Genomic DNA, 24,277 nt, shown 5'->3' with positions numbered 1-24,277 from the left:
GCATCCACAACTGCGCAGCCCTTCATAATAAATGTGCCAAATCTGTGTGCTTAGTTGCTCTTTCTGTAACTACTAGACCCCTGTCAACACCAGAACCAGTAACAGAACCCTGGGGTCCTGACTCCTGATTATAGGTGCCGAGTGGCTAGGGCTAAGTGGTACAGAGGGCTCAGACCTCCACACCCCAGCAAGTTTATCTACCTGCTAGCTCAGCAGTTGCTGGGCTGCCCCCATCCCTTGGTGTGCACATTCGCCTTTGCAGGCAAAGCGAAAGCCTTGGCGTGTGTCACACAATGCTGTGGTGAGCTCTTTGAGTCTCTTCCCAGTGACAAGAGGCAACAGTCTGGAGCGGGATGCGGGGCCCAGGGAAGCAGCAAGGGACAGAATGGAGCCACCACTGCCTGGGTTCTCTCTTCATCCGTCAGACCCAGCACGGGGGATAGGACAGAGCCAGAGTGAGTGTGGGGCTGGGTAGGTTCACTCTCCAACCTAAGGGCCTGGCCCAGACCCAGAGGACAGGAGCAGCGCCACTGCTGCTCAAAGTGAGTGCAGAACTGGGCAGACTTATTTTTCAAATCCTGGACAGGAGCTGCCACTGTTCGGGCTGGATGTGGGGCCAGGCAGGCTCAGTTTGCAACCTCTGTGAGACAGGAGCCATTGCTCTCCGGGGTTAATGTGGGACTGTCTTGGTCTCCAAACCCTCCCTCCCTCAGATCTCCACTCCATACTGGGCCAGGATAGAGCCGGACCCAGCCGCTCCAAACAATATTTTTACCCGCCACCTGTGATCTTGATATTTCACTGTTGTCTAGTAAATAGTGTATGCTGCCAGCAAAGTGTGCATCACATCCTTCTCTGGTGGTTGGTTGATATAGACAATAATAGCCTACTTCTGCTCATAGGTGTAGTTTGGCTTTTATATTTGGGGAGGTCATGGGGCTTACCATTATTAATAATAGGTATAGGCCTAATTTCTGGATTTACTGATTGTTAGTGATACTTAAATTACAGTGTACTTAATGAGTGAGTTAGGGGTGGAGATGGTGCTCCTTCCTCGAGCCCCGCTGTGTGCTGCTGGCCCGAGCCACCTGGCATTGCTGCTTACTCCCCCGAATGTTCCTCTGCACCCCCTAGGTGGGCACACCCCACAGTTTGAAAACATCTGATAAACAGTTTGAGGGGGGGGGGTACAGTGCCTTCTATATACTCCCCCCTCCCCAATTTCTATCCATGCTTCTGCTATCATTTACTCCTTTAACTCAAGTGATGGAGCTCTGTGTTGAGATTTAAAGTTCCTAGATTCAGATCCTGCTGATGTGCTGATAAGTATGGTTCTATATGATGGAATTTCTGTTTTTCCAGTTTTCTTTTAAAAGACTTTGAGTTTTTTGGTATGAAGTTTCCTACCTCAAAAAATATTAAAGTTAAAAAGTCAAGCACTCAGAAATTAGGAAATGTCAGCATTAAAACAGTCCATGTTACCTTAATTGGGTCACCTTCTGCATATGCATTATAATATGGTCTTTAGTTACATTACAGCATACTACTTGTTCTACAGCAGGGGTACGCGGAGATCTTTCAGGAGGTACATCATCTCATTTAGATATTTGCCTAGTTTTACAACAGGCTACATAAAAAGCAATAGCAAACTAAAATTTCATATAGACAATTACTTGTTTATACTGCTCTATAAAAACTATGAAATGTAAGTACAATATTTATATTCCAGTTGATCTATTTTATAATTATATGGTAAAAATATGAAAGTCAGCAATTTTTCAGCAGTAGTGTGCTGTGATACTTGTGTATTTTTATGTCTGATTTTGTAAGCAAGTAATTTTTAAGTGAGGTGAAACTTGAGGTACGCAAGACAAATCAGACTCCTGAAAGGGGTTCAGTAGTCTGGAAAGGTTGAGAGCCACTTTTCTACAGGACTCATACTTCATTCATTGTACTGGATGGACACACTCCACCCATTTCCCACATTCCCCTCCCTCATTTGTCACTTTTTCTTCCCATTTTTGGTATCTATTCCACACCTTTGTTCTGTGTACAGAGCAGGAAGGGATAATAAAGGAAGGACAGTGGAGGTAAAAATTGAATGAGATACATACAAAAAAGCTACTTGCAGAGTTTGGTGTTCTACTCTTTAAAAAAAAAAAAATTGTCCTATTCAAAAATTACGTACCCTAGGGCAGCTAAAGAAATAGGTGAGACCTGACTGTACTGTTACAGAATTTCAGATCTGTTACATGGTTGACAGTAATTTTATTTTTATATAATTACTCAAAACTTCTGTATTTAATATTATAAAATTTGGGCTAGACCCTCATCTGATGTAAATTGGCATAACTTTGACGTTTTTACACTATGCTAGTTTATATCCGTTTATATTTAACCAAAACAGAAAAAGTACATCAGATTATAAATACTCAGAAATCTTTGTTGTGTAGTTTATTTTTGTTGCTGATATTCTTTTTTTCCCTCCCAACCTAGGATAAGAAGGATAAGGTGTCCAGGTTTGATACTATTCGTCACTCCATAGCTGGAATGATAAGATCTCCAAAATCCATGCTGGGCTCTTCATCAGTAAGTAGTATTGACAATGGGGTGTTATATTGTCCTGCTTTTTGCAACCCAGATAGGATTCTTTTTAACACTACAACACACTTCAACCTACATGGAAAATATTATATTAAAATAGAATTAGAAAATCCTAAATTCTGACTGGTCAGTAGACATAATAATACCATGAAATAACAGTATGAGTCAGAACTATTTTTATTTAGTGTACTCTAGCAAAATATGTATCCAATGTCTCTTCCGTTGCTCCAGGGTCATTGTCATACCAGAAAAAGTTCATTTTTGTAAAGCATTAATTTATTGACTGATTGACAGTGACTGATTGTGGTATTCCTTGGTGAATCTGGTGGTATTGTGCATCCCTTACATGCCACCTCAATGCATTTACACCCCTTACTAAAAATAGTTCTGAGGGATATTGATGCATGAAGGAGCTCTTTGACTTATGCGCTGATTTTTGAGGCACTCTTTGGGACATCTGGTGTTCTAGTGCCTGATCCAAAGTCCATTTAAGTCAATGGGTGTCTTTGCATTTATTTAAATAGACTTTGAAGCAGGCCCCTAAGCAACAAAGGAAGTCTTTTGAGCCCTGGATGCATTAAGACAGTTAAAAAAAAAAATAAGAGGAGGAAAAGAAAAACAAGTTGTGTGATGCTTGCTGGTCTATTTTGAAGCATACACTAAAAAAATTAGAGAAAATGCTAAATTTCATACATTTCACTTAGATGTCTAACTTGATTTTAAAAACATTTCCCTTCCAAAACTTAGCTGAGCGCTCACATCTGGCGAAGGGCAAGTTATTTCTCCAAAAACTCAAAAAAGGCCCAAACAAACCTCACTAGAACTCCAAAAAAAATTCATCTTTTGGGTGAGGTCCGTCACCTGAAGTTTCAGCCCAAAAGGAAACTTCTTGAGAAAGAGGGGTGTGGTATGAATGGGCCTTCTCAATAGTCAGTATTGCATCACTACCAAGCAACCACGTAAGATGTAGTTTAGCTAAAAATAATTGAAATAGATATGTGGGAGAGGTGACAAAATGTCTGTATGTATTTGAAGAGTATAAATGATAATAAAGAGGAGGAATTATTTAGGGTGGTCCAAACAAGGCTATAAATAGCAGTAATGGGATGAAATTAAGAAAGGGAAATTTTAGGCTCAATAGTGGAAAAAACTCCTTGAGAGTGAGGGCTAGTCTACACTAGAAGCGGTACAGCTGCACTGCTGTAGTGGATCTGGTGAGGATGCTTTATGCTGGCGGTACACAGCTTTTCTGCTACCATAGTGTTGGCCACACTAGTGCTTAGGTCGGTGTAAGTTACGTCGCTCAGGGGGGAGTTTTATTCGCACCCCTGGGTGACACAAATTATACCAACATAATCTGTAGTGTAGGCAAGTTGCATTGCTTGACACATCTAAAGCTGTACTGGATCAACACTACACTTAAAGGGAACAAATCTTTACAAAAAAGAGATGAAGTATCTACATTGTATGATTAATCATGTTTTTAAGATATAGAGCTGTTGAAATTGGCATAACAATACAATATTTTTCATATGTTCATAATTATAGTAAGATACTCTGGAGCATGTGTCTTGCCCTCCAGCCTTTGTATAGTTATGCCACTGCCTTTGCCTCGTTTGTATCAGTGTAATTCAATACAACTTTATTTTTTTCGGCATGATCTATAAAAAGTGTATCCCAAACCATTTTAGAGAATGAAATAATAAATAAAAAGGGAGAGACTAAGATTGTAAATGCATTTTGAAGTGAAATTGAGAGTGAAACCTGTCTTCATTGAAGTTAATTGCAAAACTTCTTCTGGTTTCAGCAGAATCAGGATTTAACAAGAGAATCTATGGACTTGATTCTGATCTTTATCAGTGTAAATCAGGAGTAACTACACTTATGTCAGTTGAATTATGTTGGTGTAAGTAAGATCAGAATCAGGCCCATGGAGGCAGGGAGGTACAGCAAGTCAGTTCCAAATGTCTGGAGCCGCAGAGAAGGCGCTTGTTCCAATTAGTGACAATATTGTGTGAATGGACAGAGAAGAGGATGATGCTTGGTGAGTGAGTAGGGAGAGGAGAAGAGACAGGCACGTCTATGAAGAACTTTAACAAATTACAGAGAAGGGCAATATCCTAGTATATGTTCTGTATCTAATTACATAAGTGACCTACTAAATTAGAACATATCACCCATTCATCTGCACTCTTTAAGTATTTTTGTCATGTGTTGTGGTGAGTTAATGATTTAATGGAACCTTTTAGTAATGGTTACCATATAGATGCATGGGTACAATTTCCTTTTTGATTTTGTAGCTAACTGCCACAGTAACTAGCTACTGGCCATTAATCTTTTTCTTGCCGCCCTCTATGTGGCACTGCTTCTTGACGTGAAGATGAACTGTTCGAGTTTGAAATGCCAATATTCTATGTGCATTTTTCCAAGTATTCCCGGTGTATTACGAATCAGTCGAGTATATTATGGTATATAATATGCCAGATGTTTTATACAACAATATAATATAATTCTTTTAAACTAAAAGCCATACAAACATTTTTAAATAATAGCATGTAGAAGTAAAATTTGAAGAATATTGGTGTTGATTCCATTACAGAATATATCTCCAGTAAAAATATCATTTTAGCTGCTTGCTTTCCGAATATACATTTTCAATGTTTTGACAAGCTATAAGCAAAACACAAACAAAAAAATATCTTGTTTTAAATGCAGTATTATCATAATAGTAAATGTCCACAGTTAGTGAGAGGGAAATATAGTTACTGTCATGCATAACCGAAGAAAACCTTCTATTTTTTTTTTAGTGCCCTTTGGAGAAAGTAGCAGAGAAACCTTGTACTTCCTCAAACACCCAGGAGTTTAGTAAAGCTCAGGTTAATTATCATGCATTTGTTAGTATTTAGATGTCTTATAGTTCTCAAGGTCTTTATCCAGAGTTTGCCTAGTCTCTGATAGACAAAAGGAGGAGGGATACAGGTGATTAAAAAGTTAGTCTCTTATTTAGTATTCTACTCTGAAGCCTTAAGGGATATTTGGCTGAGCTTTTATCTCAGAACATTTGGGAATTGCTACTAGTGCTGCTACCAATAGAGAAAAGAAACGATACCATTTAGAATGAGACTCTGGGTGATGGTATTGCAAAGAGGCCAGAAAGCTGCTCTAAGTGAGCAAATAAGGATTCTTTCAGCATGGGGTAATTATTGGCTTGTGTGGAGATGGTGTATAAGCCCTTTGCAACTCTTTCCTATCTCCCCTGGCACAGCAGTGTAGCAAGTATTTTGGGCCATGGTCAGATTGACTGAGTTTTTTGGAATACAGAACAATGTAATAGCCTCTTGGAGTTGGGATATGTCTGCACTGCAGTTGGGAGGTGTGATTCCTAGCATAGGTAGACAGACTCACACTAGCATTGCTCAAATTAGCACACTAAAATATCCGCGTGGATGTTGCATGCCAACTTGAGCAGAGCTAGCACGAGTCTGTCTACCTACACTGGGAATCACACCTCCTGCCTGCAGTGTAGACATACTCTTTTAATCCTAATGCACTTTAGAGAGCTTGAAGACTTCTCCAAACTATGGTGAAGTACGAATGGTGGAGTAGCCCCAGAATAGAGGAGCCTCAAACAACTTACGGGATGCAGCTGAGGATTCAACTGTAGATCTGCTGCCATGGGCCGCTGTCTGCTGGATAGCTCCCCTGCCATTTACTGTCATGCAGATCACCTCTCTGACCATTTGTCGACCTCTCTGTCACATAACTGACAACAGCAATTGTTTCTTCAGTATTAGGCCTGGTCTACACTGGGGGGGATCAACCTAAGATACGCAACTTCAGCTACGCTATTCTCGTAGCTGAAGTCGACGTATCTTAGGTCGACTTACCTCGCGTCCTCACGGCTGCCGCTGCTCTCCCGTAGACTCCGCTTCCACCTTTTACCGTGGTGGAGTACAGGAGTCGACGGCAGAGCGATCAGAGGTCGATTTATCACGTCTAGTGTAGACGCGACCGATCACTATCCACCAATCCGGATAGTGTAGACATACCCTTAGAAAAGCATATAATGTATTTTTCTTAGTTGTTTTTAAAGGAATTTAGCAGCTGGAAGAAAGGAGAGTCACCTTTGTGTGACTAGGCAACTCTCTTATGAAACCAAAGCCAGAATTTCACAGCTTTTCTGGTGTAGTGCTCTAGTACCTTTAGGAGATGGATAAGAAAAGGATGAGGGAGGGATAGAGCTGGAGTATAGGGGAGAAAAGTAGAGAGGGTGAAAGGAAAACAGAGAGAAAAGCTCAAAGCCATATGAAGTAGGAAGAGTAAGAGAGAGAAGATGGAAAAGAGAAGAGATAGAGACTCAAATAAAATAAAATAAAATCCCAACAGACTTAATGGCTTTTGTCAGACTAAAACCAAGTCAGGAATCCATAAGTGGAAAGAGCAGTAATATAAAGTGTAATGATCTGAGGTAGGAAAACAAAAATTAGTAGGTAAACCCTTACTTCTCACATTTTAACCCCGTGTTTTAGTCCCTGGTAGAACACTGTCCTATTTGGACCAGTATGTGAATGAACTGTACCTTGAAATAGGCCCTGCTGCCCCTCAGATTCAATGCATTGGTTTTTTCCCGGATAAATTTTTGTGGTTTATGTACTTTTGCTTTAATATGTAATGTTTTGTAAAATGCTGTAGCTTCATTGCATTTTTGGTTCCCTTGCCCTGAAGTAGCTATTGGTTTCATATTCGTATTGCCTTGCAAAAGAACTAGCAAATTACATTTGAATGTGTCTAATGGCAATGTAAGAATTATGCTGCTTGGGTTAAGAAAAGTGCCAGAGGGAAAATTCTAAAAGGATCAACCTAAATTTATTTCTGTCTTTTTACTAATCCAAGAGTATGCCCTTCCCTTTCTCCAAAATATCTGCCTGATAAAAAAAGATATAAATTCTCATTGCTTAAAGACCACTGAATAAAAGCAGTACAACAAGTTTCAGCTAATTATATGTGAGAAAATAGAACAAATGTTCATTATTAAGTAATAGAGTATAATTGAGGATGTATTTGGGTGGCGGGTTGCTGTGTTTATAAGAGCACACATTTATCAACAACCTTAATGTGATGTTACACTGAAAGTCAGGGAGTTAGGTTTTGTTTTTTTCAGAGACAGCTTGTTGCTCAGTCTCTTCACAGATAATGGGGGTGGGAAATCTCCATTTAAAAAAAAAAAAAGAAGCCAAGTCAGAAACTTTTTGCTCTACATTTTCAATAAGCAGCTGCTTGAGAGCCAATTTCACATGCTGTTGTTAGAGTAAAACTTATTTCAACTTCATATTAAGTTCAGATGAAAGTGGAAGGGAGGAGAGTATCCACATGGGAGAAAGGGGAGATTGGTCAACACACAAGGGGAGAGTGAAGGGGAAACTGAGGGAACCCCCCCCAAAAGCCCAAGATAAGGTATGGTGAACCACAGAAATTCCTAAAGGGAAGAAAGGAGAGAGAGAGAGGCAAAGAGAGAATAATAAATAGAAATAAATTACTTCATGTTAATGTGGATTATACATTTGTTTATTTCAAATACCATTTAATTTTATGGTGATTGTTAATTTGGTTAGTAAAAGAAACTTAGAAATAAAATCTTCCCATTTAAATATTTGAATTCCTCCATTAGATAAAGAGAGAGGGGGAGAAAGACTATATATGTCAGTGTCAGATACAGACAGACATCTTCATCCCTAAAAATAAAAAAAAATCTGAGTCCTAGAATATATATTTTACTTAGTCTCTAATTTGTATTATCAAGCAATTGAATGTTTCTTGAAGTCTTATTTTACAGTAACAACAAGGAGTCTTGTGGCACCTTAAAGACTACAGATTTATTTGGGAATAAGCTTTCGTGGGTAAAAAACCTCATTTCTTCAGATGCATGGAGTAAGTTTATGCCCAAATAAATCTGTTAGTCTTTAAGTGCCACCGGACTCCTTGTTGTTTTTGTGGATACAGACTAACACGGCTACCTCCTGATATTTTACAGTAAACATTGTTTAAGAAAAACAGATCGGAATTGTAAAATAGTGAAACAGAAATTACTTTCTTTAAAGGAGCAATATTTTGTGTTTAAACTATTCATATTAAATCCTGCAAAATTTTCTTCTAAATCTCAAATGTAGTAGAAATCGAGTGTTTTAGTAATTAGAGATAAATTCATTTGCAATTAATGTCAAAATGATTATACATCTTTCTTAGATACTCTTTCTTGGCTGTGACCATATTCCCCTAAATAGCAATTTTGAAGTGCAAATGATCATATATCCTCTTTATTTAAAATATAGTACTTTAATTTATACAATACCATTATTAAGAGAGAGGGGGTTTGTTCATGCAGAAGTGATATAATTTATATAACATACAAAGCACCATCATTTATTGATTTAGATTTCATTTATTTTCTGTGAAGAAATAGTTAATTGATAATTCATGCTTCAGCTAAAATGACCACAGAATGAATTTAAAAAATTTTGTGAAATTTGAGAGAAAAACCCGAGACAGCCTTCCCAATAAAGTTTTAACTCAATTTAAACAGTTTTTCTAAATGTTATCTAAGTACAATGCAAGTTCTTAGAAATGGGGGTAGGGGGAAGAAAGCTTAACCTGCTCCCATTTTCTTTCCCCTAAATCTTCTCTGTTTCAAAGAAGTACTCTTAGGATATTTTATGCTGGGGACAGGTAATGATACAGTCATGGACATTGGTTCAGACATGATGCAGGTTGAAAGTGAGAAACTGTTGCCATCTGATGACTTGCTTGTTTGTGTTCTATAAACTGAGCTGTATGGGCTTAGTCTGTCTCCTTCTTAGTGAACTAGTGTCCACATTACAGAGTCCATCACAAATGGCTCCTTTTGTTGCACATTTCAGCAGGAAGGCCATGAACTGATTATGTATTGAAACCTCACTATCTTATACCACTAGAGAAGTTCTCTCCAGAGTAGCACTGAGGTGATATGCGGAAGATTTTGCTGCCTTGACAGTATCCTGCAGCTTTTCTGTGAACATTCAGTGAGGTCTCAATCTTTTGGGCTGTCAATCCCAGCATCTTTCACAAAAAGTGAACTAATTTAACCTTTTATGAGACATTTTTTCTTTGTAATTTGAAAAGTTTATTTTATATGTAGGTAATTTCAAAGGAGAATACCTGTGGTGGTATTGAATTTTAATAATGATGGAGAAATTTGATCTTGGGTTTTAACTGATTTTGAATGGAAATATTAAAAATTAGGAAGAAAATATGATATTCTGGGAGGTATTGCGGTATTTTTCTTTGTTTGCTAATAGGTCCTTTACAAAAGAGTTGGGTGACAAATTCACATCCTTCTAAACTGTCTGTGGTAGAGTCTAGTAATTGTTTCTAGCTCTGGGTCGATAGGACATATTCCCAGGCTCAGACCTTCTGAGGCTCTGTGACTGCAGCCGCCCTAGATCCCAAGATTAATTTCTGAGCCTTTCAAGCCTTCCCAGTTGCTTACACCCACTTCCCTAGAACTCCACGTAGGTTGTGGGCATTCTGGACTTCTAGTTTAACCCTTTTTGGGACAACTTGACAGGAAGACAAGGGAACACATGCTTAGCAAAGGACTTTATTTCTTAGCTGCAGAAACTTTACTCTAAGATTACTTTAAAATTGCCGATCTTTGACAACAACAAAAATTCCTGAGAATGCTCCCTTCCCATTTCTGATCTTGCCCCTTCTGTGAGTTTGATGTTTGTCAGCATTTCAGGCTGACAGAGTCCCTCTTGCCCACCCTCTATCTCCAGCAAGATCTCTTTATATGTGGGGAAGGTTGGCATCCTGCACAGAGCAGTACCCTCTTTTAAGTGGAGGTGCTCTCTTCTTGCCATATCCTCCACTGGGTTGATTCAGGCCCCTTCCCCTGTTCTGCGTGCAGCCCTGTGTGTAGAAAAATCATTGTTCCATGCTCATGGGTCAATAGTTGAGACTTTCAGAGTTGATGGCTCTCCATGATGGTCTTTCAACAAGGCGTCAGACACCTTTCCTGGGCAGGACTTTCCTTGGCAAGTTTAGACATATGTTCCACACTTAAAACAAAATGGAGTTCCTAATTTAAAACAAACAGCCCACCTTGTAATAGAGAGCACTTGCATGATTTCATTGGGACTGCTCGTATAAGTGCTCACCAACATGGAGTTGCACTGTCTAGCCCTAACAAATAGATCTGACCTGACTATTGAAAACTAGACTTTATTGTAAAACCAACAACAACCTATTCTAGCATATATTAAATAAATAAATACATAAATTACAAAGATAAATTTTAAAAAAGCTCAAGTCATACTCCAGTTGCAATCTATAAAAAAAAAAATACTGTATGTCTTACCTCAGAATTTGCTATTAAGTTCACAAGTACAATGGGGCTAGGCCTCTGTGTTCAATTGCAATACAAATACTAAATCACTACCGGCTCTTCACCTGACTGGTGATGATGCTATCAAATGGCTGGGCACACTGCACATATGCTGAGAGACTGCTAAAAACACTTGGTTCCTAATGCTGCTACTTGGTTACATGCTTTTGTCAGGGTGGGGATTCAAAATCAGTGCATGTAGAGTTCAATCAATGCAAGTGCTTTTGAAAATTCCACACATAATGTCTCATAAATTCCTAACCCCTTTCTCATTGGGTAAGGAAATAGTTCATTTCAAAGGTTAAGAGCATTTCAAGAAGTTTGAGAGTGAGAAAGATAATTCAGCCAAGAAAGAGGTTTTTTAACAAGTAAAAATGAAATTGCCTTGATAGTACTATTGATATTCCTTTTGTCTGTATTTTCAGAAATCTGTGCTGAGCTTTTATATATACATATGCCTCTATTTTTAAAAAATACATAGTTAAAAAAGTTGTTCAGTTCACTTTGATTCTGAGAATAGGTGTATTACCTCAATTGTCTAATGGAAATAGACAATTAGAGAGAAGTGTGAAAGTGTTTGTCACAGTCTATCATGAATTTCATAAAAAGAAAAAACATAGAAAATGGGTTACAGTTTGCTAACTTCTTTTCCTTTATATTTTTTAAAGTTCTTTGATGTAATATCAACCAGCGAGAAACCATTGGCTGAGCAGGATTGGTATCATGGTGCAATTCCAAGAATAGAAGCCCAGGAGCTGTTAAAGCAGCAAGGAGACTTCCTGGTGCGAGAGAGCCACGGGAAACCTGGTGAATATGTCCTTTCTGTGTTTTCAGATGGACAACGGAGACACTTTATCATACAATATGCTGATGTACGTCTCTGATGTACTACTGAATGTTTATTTCATGTCAGGCAGCTTGTATTTAACTGAAGAATTATTTCAGATAAGTAGTTCAGAATTAAAGACATTATTTACTATGGATAAAACTATGTGAGAAGATTTACTATGAAGTAGGTTTTTGGCCTTCTCATAGGGAAAGGCCAGTATGAAATCTGTTAAAAAATATGGTAATCTCTGGTTTCCCATGTTGAGTTAGATCCTGAAATTTTAAAAAACAATGTTAGTCAAATATTTTTAAGAATAAAAGAAAGGTGTGAAGTTATTCCATGGTTTTTCTTCCCTATTAGAAAGCAGAAAATTACTTCTATAAATGTAACTTCAGACATTTAAACTACTAATTTAAATGTATTATATATGTACAATTTATTTTTTTGATTCCCGCACTGCTTTTTTTATAGTTGGTGCTCGATAATGGTATGATAGCTCAGGTTCCAAAGCCATTTCAATGTTACCCCCTCTTTTCACATGGTCATAATTAGGGTTGCTAACCCTCCAGGATTGCTCTGAAGTCTCCAAGAAATAAAGATTAATTTTAATTAAAGATTATATCATTGATGAAAGCTCCAGGAATACGTCCAACCAAAATTGGCAACAGTGTCAGGGATGTGGATTTTTCACATGCATGAGCAGCATAGTTATACTGACCTAATTTCACAGTGTAGACCAGGCCTTAAAGAATCTGCTTAGAACTCTGGAACCAGTAGACTGAGAAAGAGAAATATGAATTTTTCTTGTGTGCATATGCAGCTTATAAATTATGTGTAATATATATTGCTCTGATCATAGTAAATAGTTTGAAATTAGCATTTATCCACCAGTCAAAAATCATCTGACACCCTATTCATAAATAATACTACTGCCTAGATCTTGCAGTGTTTTTCACCAGTAAATCTCAAAGCACTTTACAAAGGAGGTGAGTAAATAGAGCTTTCCCAAGAAGTATAGAAAAGAAACTTACTTGATTTTGTAGCAAAGGAGAGGAACTAGGTGCAGATAGTTAGCACTAGGAAGGACTGGACACCATGCACTACAGGAATCAGGCTTTCCTGTAGAGTTCAATGATAGTTTGAAATATATTAAGCTGCATAACACATACACTTTCAAATGTGCACCTTAAAGCAATGAGAGAGTGGGCTGGTCAACTGTTGAAACAATCAAGGAATGTATCAGGCAAATTTTGGCCAAATAAGGTATTTTTTTATTGAGTGACTATTCATCAATGTTCATTGCACAGTGCCAAACTTTCCTTGGTCCAGGACTTCTGTTTTTGTCTTTTTTTTTTTATAGCATGTTATATGCATAAGCCTGGAATAAGTTGATACTGCCTGAGATTAATTTGGGCCTTTGGGAATAGGACAGAAATCTTTTTTGTTTGTTGGTTTGTTTGTTCTGAAATCCCAGTTGTAGCTTCCTCTAAACAAGTTACTGACCCTATATAAACAGAGACTGTGGCAACAATGACTCCGAAACCTTCATATGATCCACAAAAAGTCAGTGGACCTTGTGATGGATTGGATCACAGAAGACCCCTTGGGAACTACCAACTGATGTGCTGAGACTACCCCTGAGCCTGTTTCCTCTGGCAGCTTAGGACTTCAGCGTCCTGCCTGGGTTGAGCCAGACACGCTAGTCTGCTACAAACACAGACCCAGGTCTGAACCATGTCCCCCAAAAGCTGCAGGCTTAACTGAAGCCAGCTTAAGAAGTGTTCCTGTCTCCAGCACTCAGCTAGCTCCCAATGGGGTCCAAACCCCAAATAAATCCGTTTTACCCTGTATAAAGCTTATACAGGGTAAACTTCTAAATTGTTCGCCCTCTATATCACTGATAGAGAGATATGCACAGCTGTTTCCCCCCCCCCCCCCCCATGTATTAATACTTACTCTGGGTTAATTAATAAGTGAAAAGTGATTTTATTAAATACAAAAAGTAGGATTTAAGTGGTTCCAAGTAATAACAGACAGAACAAAGTGAATTACCAAACAAAATAAAATAAAACACGCAAATCTAAGCCTAGTACAGTAAGAAAACTGAATACAGATAAAATCTCACACTCAGCTGTTTCAATAAGCTTCCATGACAGACTGGACACCTTCCTAGTCTGGGCACAATCCTTTCCCCTGGTATAGCCCTTGTTCCAGCTCATGTGGTAGCTAGGGGATTTCTCATGATTGCAGCCCCCTTTGTTTTGTTTCCCCCTTGTATAGCTTTGGCACAAGGTGGGAAACTTTTGTGTCTCTTGGTTCCCACCCCTCCTTCTAAATGAAAAAGCACCAGGTTTAAGATGGATTTCAGAACCAGGTGACATGGTCACACTTCCTGTGAGACCCCAAGCCTTCATTCCTCCCAGCCTGACTCACAGGAAGGCCTGCAAGCAAACAGAGCCATCCACAGTCAATTGTCCTGGTTGATGAGAGCCATTAAGATTCCAAACCACCATTAATGGCCCACACTTTGCATAACTACAATAGGCCCTCAAAGTTATATTTCATATTTATAGTTTCAGACACAAGAATGATACATACATAGAAATAGGATGACCACACTCAGTAGATTATAAGCTTTGTAATGATACCTTACAGAGACCTTTTGCATGAAGCATATTCCAGTTGCATTATAGTCACACTCATTAGCATATTTTCATAAAATCATATCGAGTACAACATCACAGATCTCACCTAATTCTTCATTTTGGGATAATGCTATAATAAAAGAGGCTAGCCACATACTTGGACTAAATAATTTTCACACTCCCTAGCAGATCTTTCCAGTTTTACACTATTTTGCTTTAGAAATAATTTGCACAGCAAAGTGAAAATTAATATAGTGACAATCACTTATATGTACTCTATGAAAAGTATTTGAAAATAAATATTTTTAACTGGCATTTTTGAGTCTTCTTGCAGTAACATCAAATATAATAGCTACAATATGAAACCTTTACAGAAAACACTATAAGCCAGATGCTATCTTGTGTTAAAATAAGTTCTATATCAAAATAACTTATTTTTAGTATATTCATAATACAGTTATTTCAGCTAGATAGCAAGTAGTTTATCATGATTTCTATTAGATTCTGGGCTGAAACCCTGGCCCCTTTGACTTCAGCGGAATCAGGATTTCATCCCAGGGCTACAACCAAGTGGTGTTTGAGATGCCAAATTTAGTTAAAATCTTTTAGTTTTAAATGTTTCACAGCCTGTCTCTGTGGGCTTGGGGAAAGTCATGAGATGTTTTCTCAAATGTAATCTCTAAATTTAGACCAAGGATGAGTTGACCCTTTTCTCATGTTAGTAAATTTGTATCTATTAGTGTTGCCCTTTATGTGGAATGTATAGTAAATTGTAACCTGTGAATTTATTGTATGAATTTAGGTAAATGTCACGTTATAGAATACAATAGATTGGAAAGGAAAAATGTATTCTTTTAACCAAAAGTTGAAACAGTTACTCATATAATTTTGTTCTGTACTGGAGTTAAGCTGATCATTGTTGTCAAGATGGAGATTTGGTTTCAAGGCTCTTACTCCCAAGGCTGTGACCAAAAATTGACTTGTTTATGGGCTGAGTTGACTCTGTTTCCGGATCTCCTGATTTTTGTTTCATAGACAGTTTTGGCTTAGTGTTGGTCTCAGAAGAAGCTATCCATACTCTTCTATTGGAAGGAAGAGTGCTACTAAGTCCTCCATCTAATAAGGCCTGGGTATTAAAGAGAATAGAAAAGTATAATGGCTACTGGGAAAACCCAGAGAATTTTTAGTGACTGAGTTTTGCATCAGAGCTGGACTTGATAAAAGATAATCTGTATTCAGATAGTTCCATAACAAAACCATCCAAAAATATGCTGTTGAAAGTCTTGCAATGATATATAGCAGGATAGTGATATTTTAGCTGCCAACTCCATCAGATTCCTTTGTAAAGAATTATTTAATTGTTGGGTGCACTGACATAAAATTTCCTAGCTTTTACCAGTTTTATAGATGTAGAGACTACTACACAGCATCTCTCACTTTCATGTTCTCTCCCCACTACCCACTACTACTTAATACCACACAAGTGTAGAGATACATTGCCTGAAGAAATTTCAGAAACTCACAAAACAATTGAAGCACACAAATGAGAAAAATATTTTTTCCTTTGCATCAATATCACAATCCTGTCATTTTCACTTTTTCAGTGTCATTTTTTCTAGGACTCTTGTATTGTTCCAGTGCCAGTTTTCTTGATGTTTCCTATCGGAAATGGGCATGTGATCACTAGTTGTTATATTAATTCGTATGTCTGATTTCACAAATAGGATACAAATGAGCATGACACAAACTATTTTTTTATTTTGCTTCTCTTTGGTAACATACATTCCAAATGATAGATCAAAATATAAGCATAAGACATTTTCAAAACTACATGAATTTTCCTAGTTTTGTGTGCACAATCCCCAGAGATCTAAGTTATTTCCTATTTCTTTATTCTTGGATAAGAATATCTCCTTGCATTTTCATTCCAGTTTCACCTGCCATCCCTAGCTAGAATAGCTGTCTCTGTGTGGTATTGTTTCTCAGTGGAAGGGCCTGGTGTATGTCTTTTCAGCTGTCAGATTTGATTCTTAGATTCCCCAGTTGCGACCACACATGAATAAAAGGGGGAGGCTGAAACCTCCATCACATTGTGTAACAACATCAGCATTGTCTCATATCATTGACAAGCCTGGTCTCTGTTGATGTGAATTTGCCTCTGAATCCAAGACTCTAGAACAGTGCAGTGGTCCAGCTATTTAAATAGCCTGTTTGATTTGACCAGTGTTTTGAAATGTTGAACTGGTCAGATGCAGCCATTGACTAATCAATTTGTCAGGCAATCTGTGAAAAACAAATAGGAATTGCTAATTTGTTTTTAACTAAAACTGAACTTTTAAGAAATGAGTGTATATTTTTTATAAATTTAAATATTTCCTCAAGAAAACAACTTTGACTATAGGGTCCAAAGTATACATATTTTTAAAAGTATGAAATATAGAGAATATATTACGGTTAATTACAGAGGCCATTTATCCTCCTCAGTGGATATTACACTTGTTAATATAGGAGCACCTCTTTTGGCTAATGGGTGCCAACTTCTTATAACAATTAATATCTTATTCTGAAAACTTTCAGACTTTGGTGTCTAAGGTTAAATTCTTAAATCCATTTAAGCAATTAAAAAGTAATTGTAAGCACTTTGGGGCAGGGCCAATTTTTGTTGCATATTTTTACAGCGGTCCATGAATGGGGCCCCTAGGAGCTACTGCAATACAAATAGTTAATAATAATAATAATTAATAAAAATGTCCTAATACTTAAAATTGCTGATTACTAAATTTCTGGTAAAGAAATTGATGGATCTGAGAATATACCTCCTAGATGTAATGAATTTTGTCTGTTCCATGATATTTGCAAAAAGGAAGTCCAAGTTCCTTTCAATTAAGTCTTGGTGAAAAATTCCTTCCTGACTCCAAATTTGGTCATCAGTTTAGCCCTGTGAATATGAATAAGAATGACTATTATTAAGCATCTAATTACATTGCTGTCATTCAGTGTTAATCAATTTTCAAATTATTCTCAATTATTTGTATTATTGTAGCGCCTAGGAGCCCTAGTAATGGACCAGGACTCCATTGTGGCAGGCACTGTACAAACAGAAGAAAAAATGGTTCCTGCCCCAAAGAGCTTAGAACCTACGTATAAGATAGGAGAAAACACACGGTTATGAATAGAAAGATTGGCAGGAATTACAAAGAAACAACACAACAATATTGGTCAGCATACTAGGCAGTGATTTCTGCATTCCAGCAGCCTAACTTGTCAATTTATCTGTAGGCATCACAAGAAATGAGTTTTCAGGAGGGATTTGAAGGAAAATAATGAGGTGATTTTGTGGCTGTTTCACACTTACCAAGTGTGAGGGCAGCATAGGAAAAAGCATGAAGGTGCTTGCTTGAAAATTTAGAAATGGGCAACAGAGGTTGACATCATGGGATGACCAGGGTCAACATTTTGAGAGTGAATGAGAGATGATAGGTAGGGTGCGGGTAGAATCATAGAATATCAGGGTTGGAAGAGACCTCAGGAGGTCATCTAGTCCAACCTCCTGCTCAAAGCAGGACCAATCCCCACGAAGGGCCTTGAAAGTACAGACAAGCAGCTTGTGTTTGATGAGCGGCAGTTAGCAGTGGATGATACAGTGAGAATGTTCATCTGTTCAAACTGGCCTTGCTTGCCTAAAAAATGATAATACCTTTGGCAGGCAGTTATTGTACTTCCCAAAAAGTCATTTTCCTTAAGAGCCCTAGTATACTGAGTGTACTTGTAAAGTATTTTACTGTAGATTAAAAACAATTCTTTAACGGTATTAGTTAATTTTCTTTGCCCATCAGTGCAAATTAACCTGAATCTCAATTTACATCACTTTTACTATTCCAGTCCTTGGCTTTACTTGTACTAAATGTTTATGGCCACATTGTTTATGGCAATGTTTGTGTTGAGGAAAGTGCTGAGTAGGGAATAAATGGAGATAACCATGAATTTATAGAGGCACAAATAGCCTATCCCATATACTAGTCACTGAAATCCTGTACAGAATTCAGGACTGTAAGAGGCTGAACTGAGCAGTACAGGTTTTTTCCCAAAGAATTTTCAAAATCTCTTATCACTGCCCTTGCAGCCACTAGTGTACCTATGTCACTTGCATTCTTTCTCCACACCTACAGATACAATGCTTCTTGACATTCTGTGATAGGAAGTACAGCTTGTAAAAGAATCTACACAATTCCAGCATGATGGCAAGAGAGTTACAGTAGCCACAGCAGGAACTTTTTTAATATTTAAAATGAAAAAGAGAGAGAGAGACAGAATGATAGCAAAAACAGAGAGGGACAGAAGTGTGGGGAGACAAAAATGCCTTTCATCTCACTCAGCATTTCTGAAGTATGGAGGTGGCTGGGCTTTTATCTAAGTACTATTGAAGACTGTGCTGGTCACACATTATTATTATTATTATTAAAGAGCTGCCAAAAATTTAATTCTCTGTGTGCCAGTGAATCATTTGCCACTTTTATCACACATTGCCTGGAGACTACATTGCACGGTGAATTAAGATTTGGCCCCTGTTCCTCAAGCTCTGTTTCTGAGCTAGAGAGCTGGAATTTACCGTGTGTTTTAGATTTTCAAAGATATTTTTTGCAATACATGCTTATTTTATACACTTTACATGTTTAGATGTGGTCTTAAAATAAATGTTTTTTGTTCTTTAACTTGGTACTATTTAATTGCATATCCTTTTATTTAATATGTCTCAAAGTTACTGCTGCTGTGCCATCTGTTGAATCACAAGGACTTCCTTCTTTCTAGCTTTAATTTAAGAGTTGAGATCTATATTTATTTTATCATGCTACACTAATTGAATGAATAGATATTTTTTCTAGTCGTTATGACCCACATCATGGTCCCATTGAAGTCGCTGGAAGTTTTTGTATTGACTTGGGTGAGGCCAAGATTTAATCCTATGAAATTAAACTTTTCTGTTTCCTGTTATTCATGGGTAAGAGTTGCTAATTGCATCTTTTGCATTTCCTCATTGGAGCTGTTCTGAAACTGATTTTTTTCCCCCCCTTGCAGAATCAGTACCGATTTGAAGGAACTGGGTTTCCAACTATTCCTCAGCTTATAGACCATCATTACACAACAAAACAAGTAATTACTAAGAAATCAGGTGTAGTTCTGCTGAATCCTGTTGTTAAGGTATGCATATATCCTATGTATTTTGTTAAATAGAACATTTTGCTGCATTTCATTTAACCTTTTAAACCATGATCTTTGCAATTATAAATGAAATTTTAAGCAGTTTGTAGGCTAATCAGAACTATCTCATTCAGTTAGTGCTTCACTGACTTCTTCAAGATAGCAGACTCCTCAGTTCCTCTTAAGTGATTACTCTAGCTTCCAAAACACTTAACTAATAACTCATTATTGCTCATTACTCTGTAGCTTCCTGAGCTGTTTACAGTTTTTTTGTTAGAGCATTGAAGATTCATCCCAGTTAACACACTCCAGGGTCTGCATCACAAGTACCACATACCATCCTTCTGGAAGGATGTCATTCTGAGTCTGACAAAGCTTTCTTATACTTCATTCTTCTCTTCCCTCTTTTTTGGACCTTCCAGGTAGAATCTGTTCCTGGCTCAGTAACCCATAGACCATGAGATTGGTTTCCTTCTCCATAAACTGATGCACATTGAAAACCAGATCTAAGTATTTCTTCCTTTCTCCAGTCTTAAATGTGGCATTATTTCAATCAAAATTTGAAATTGAACTTCACCTTATAGTCAAGAAGTCATTGTTGAATAGATGGAAACAAGAAATCTTATAAAGCGCTATACATACAATAAGAGGCCTACATAGTCATAGAATCATAGATGCGTAGGACTGGAAGAGACTTCAAGATGTCATCTAGTCCAGTCCCCTGCACTCAGGGCAGGACTACATAATAACTAGACCATTCCTGACAGGTGTTTGTCTAACCTGTTCTTCAAAACCTTCAATGATGGAGATTCTTCAACCTCCCTAGCCAATTTATTCCAGTGCCTAACTATCCTGACAGTTAGGAAATTTTTCCTAATGTCTAACCTAAACCTCCCATGTTTCAGTTTAAGTTCCTTGCTTATTGTCCTATCCTTGTAGGTTAACGAGAACAATTTTTCACCCTCCGCCTTGTAACAACCTTTTATGTACTTGAAAACTGTTATGTCTCCTCTGTCTTCTCCAGACTAAATAAACGCAATTTTTTCAATCTTTCCTCATAGGTCATGTTTTCTAAACCTTTAATCACTTTTGTTTAAATGGACTTTCTCCAATTTGTCTACATCTTGCCTGGAATGTGGCGTTCAGAAGAGGGCAGTAGTGTAGCTAGGGGGGTTCAGGTGAAGTGGCCGCTTCCCCTGACCACATTCCCCAAAAGTGGCGCCTTTTTAATTTTCATACTTACTCGGAGCCACTTCTGGGTCCTTCACTCAACGCCGCTTCCTGGTCCTTCCGCTGTCTCCTCCCTCTTGCTACTCATTTAATCAACAACAAAAAAAGTCTCCTCCCCCGACTGGAACTCATCCATCTTTCCTCCAGCTCGGACCGCAGCCACTCACGCCGCCAGCCTGTAGCGAACGCCCCATCCCCTGAAAACTTCTCTGCCATTATCCGGGGACGGGAAGTTCGCTACAGGCTGGCGGCATGAGCAGCTGCGGTCCGAGCCGGAGGAAAGGTGGACGAGTTCCAGTCGGGGGAGGAAACTTCTTTTGTTGTTGATGAAGTGAGTAGTAACAGCAGCAGTGCACTGACCCCCCGCCCACCTGGGCACCCCCCTCCTCCTCGGCTGCTTCCGGGTTTTTCTTTTTTTTTTTCGCGGGCTGGCCTGCTGGTTCCCGGCGCTCTGGGTGGCCACAAACGGGGCCGCGGGCTGGCCTGGCTCCCGGTGCTCTGGCCGCCGCTCCGGCCGGGACTCTGGCCCTGAGAGCGTGGCCGGGGGTCTCGGTGCCCCAGACAGCGCTCCGGATGGGGAAGCGGGCGGCCCTGAGCATGCACCACTCCGTCTTTCGGCGGCATTTTGGCGCATGCGCAGGGCCGCCGAAATGCCACTGAAGGACCGGTGCCTTTTTTCTCCGCCGCTCCTCCTCGGCTGCAATCCTGGCTACGCCACTGGAAGAGGGGACAATACTCCAGCTGAGGCCTTATCAGCTAAGCATAATTTGAGAGAGCTAACAATCTTCATATTTCCTTCCAGTAGCTAGGTTTTTGGTATCCATTCAGCCATTATCTCACACATCAACCAGCCCTGTATAATTAAGAACTAAATCTTTCCATTTCAACTCTGGACATAGTTCTGAAATAGCCATTTGTGCTTAGTCAGAAAAACATTTAGTTTCAGACATTTGTAAAGCAACTTTGTTATGATTTCTATAAATGTTGTAAAATGACAATGTATAATTCAGGATCACTTTCCTAAACCATAATCTCAGATCTTTTGCAATACCAGTCACAAGAAAGTAAAGCATGTTTCTATTTTTGCTCCCAACAAGAATTTATTTTTTATATTTGCCTGTGTGTGCTGAGAAGATTTGAAGGGATGGATTAAATTTTGTGTTGGGGGCCTTTCTTTCTGTCACAACTTGCAGTTTTAAATACACATTGCTACTGTTCTATATGAATACACTCTTGACGTCTCTTATGAAGATTCAGTGGTTTAAGCATTTGTGAATTTATATGGCAGACCTAGGTTATTTCAAAGTTAAGACAGGCCTTCTAGAGAAACTTTTAATTCTGTGTCACCTTAGAGAAAGGTACAGTTCAAGACAAAGACGTGTGTATGATTATAATTTTACCTTCCTTTATAACTGCTCAGTAGAATGGATCTAAAATTATTGAAAACACTTTAACACTTGACCTCAGTTGCACTGTCTAGTTTAGATGTGAAGTCATGTGTCTATTCTGCTTAACTCCTAAGTAATTTCAACAGTTATTGAAGTTGCTATGTAAATGGAGGTTCCTTCTGTTCTTTTGACGTACTTGTTTGCCCTATTTCAGAGAGTGCTTTAAATTTAGAAATTAAGGTTTTATAAGAGACTGATGCAAGTAGGAAGAAGAAAATACAAAATGTTCTAGGTTACTGTTCATAGTGTTTGCAGAATTGAAGACTAATATAATGTACATAAAATACTGCTATCTAAATATTACATGACAAAGCTTATGATTTCATTTTAGAAGTTTAAGTAAATGTGTTCAAACTAACTTGCTTGGTTTAAAGGGATATTGTTAAGACTGAAGAGCCCAAAATTATATCTTTTTTTTTTCTTCAGTCTTTGAGTTCATTGTTGTAATTCTTTATCTATTTGTTTCAGATATTTAATGCTCTGTATAGTTTCTGTATTTTTTGGTTTTGTATTATACTCATCATTGTAGTATCTACGCACTTTTGAATTGTAAAAGAGCTATGACCGCTGTTCTACTTTGTGAGCAATCCTACAATAAAAAACTCTACTGTTGTTTGTGAGTACACACTGAAGAATAATTAAAATTCTTCTTTGAGATTATAAAGGTTTGTGCAGTCCCCAGTCATCTCAGTTTCTCCTTTTGTGTGACTAGCTGTGGGCATAGGAAACTTCCTTCTGTTCCTAGAGTCTTGGTTTGTTTTCTTGTTGTACTAGTAGTATATTTTAGTAGTGTTAGTAGATTTACTAGTTCTTACTAGTAATTGTATATTGTTTAAAAAGTTTTTGTTTCGTTTCTGTGCTGTTGTACAGTTGCATTCCCAAAACAGCTCCTGCATGTTTTCAGGTTATCCTATCTGGTCTGAATCCCAAAGACCAGTGTGGGGTGAAACAATTTAAGCAGTATATCTCATACCCCTTAGCCTTCCTGGAGATGGATGCACTTACACATTGTCTGGTGTGCCTTGGTGACGGACATTATTCAGTCATTTTTCATTGTGTTTAATTTATTATGCCTCAGTCACCAAAAGACAAGCACACTTTACTCCAGTCTTTCCTAAACTAGGCCCTTATATCTGTCCTCAAGTCAAGGGCCTACTCCTGTGAAGGGATAAAGTTGGCTGTTTTCAAACTCTGAGCTTCCTAAAATGATAGAGCAGAAACTTTTGGTGCAGGGTCTTTTACCATCATTCAGTACAAAGTCAGTGGAACACTTTGTCCTGTATTTCCAGTGTCAAAAAAATTACTTTGTTGTTTGCGTCTGTTGCTATCAAGGCAATTTTGGTGACAGGGATTTTCATGGTGCTAGTTTTTGTCTCAGGGACCCGCTGGCAATTCTTGGAGGACTTGGTTTTTGATTCCTCGTTGGTCACAAAGGCAGTCCCAGGTCCCTAGTATCTATCAGGCTCTCCCTCTTGTGATGACAATGTGACTTCCTTTGTGCTGATTTGCTTTCATCTATTACATGGTGCCAATTCCTCTTCGGTTCTTAAACTGTCCATCTTTCTTCGCTGTTGGATAGCATTCAAAATTACTTATCCAAGGTAAATAGGCATGAAGCACAAGATGATATCAACCAGTCTTTTGCTAATGATAAGGAAAGTACAGTATCTTCTGTTAATGTCCTTAATATCCTCATTGGTGTAGCTTCCTGATGATTGTAGACAGTTTCAGAAGTTGCTAGTTCAAATAGCAGAGTTTTTAGAACTGAAATGTGCCACAGTTCAGGAAAGACTTATTGTCTCTTTCTGTTTTGGAGACCCAGGAGAAGGGGAAGATAACCTTACCAGTGGAGCTTGTTGCACCCTGCTAGAAAGATGTGGCTAATATAAGCATCAGTACCTGC

At 38.3% G+C, this 24,277-nt stretch overlaps 1 protein-coding gene across 2 annotated transcripts in view; it reads left to right on the top strand.

The window, feature by feature from the left end:
• FER (FER tyrosine kinase) overlaps positions 1 to 24,277 on the top strand; it is a 421,941-nt gene that overhangs the window by 149,629 nt on the left and 248,035 nt on the right. For both annotated transcript variants that reach the window (XM_054031951.1, XM_054031950.1), the window contains 3 exons: positions 2,497 to 2,589; positions 11,692 to 11,895; positions 19,574 to 19,696. In XM_054031951.1, the coding sequence (XP_053887926.1) occupies positions 2,497 to 2,589; positions 11,692 to 11,895; positions 19,574 to 19,696 (420 nt within the window). The remainder of the gene's footprint in view (positions 1 to 2,496; positions 2,590 to 11,691; positions 11,896 to 19,573; positions 19,697 to 24,277) is intronic.

The sequence above is a fragment of the Malaclemys terrapin genome, chromosome 6 (genome assembly GCF_027887155.1).
Source record: "Malaclemys terrapin pileata isolate rMalTer1 chromosome 6, rMalTer1.hap1, whole genome shotgun sequence".
NCBI lineage: Eukaryota > Metazoa > Chordata > Testudines > Emydidae > Malaclemys > Malaclemys terrapin.
Note: the sequence above shows the minus strand (reverse complement) of the source record. Positions and strands in the feature narration are given on the sequence as shown.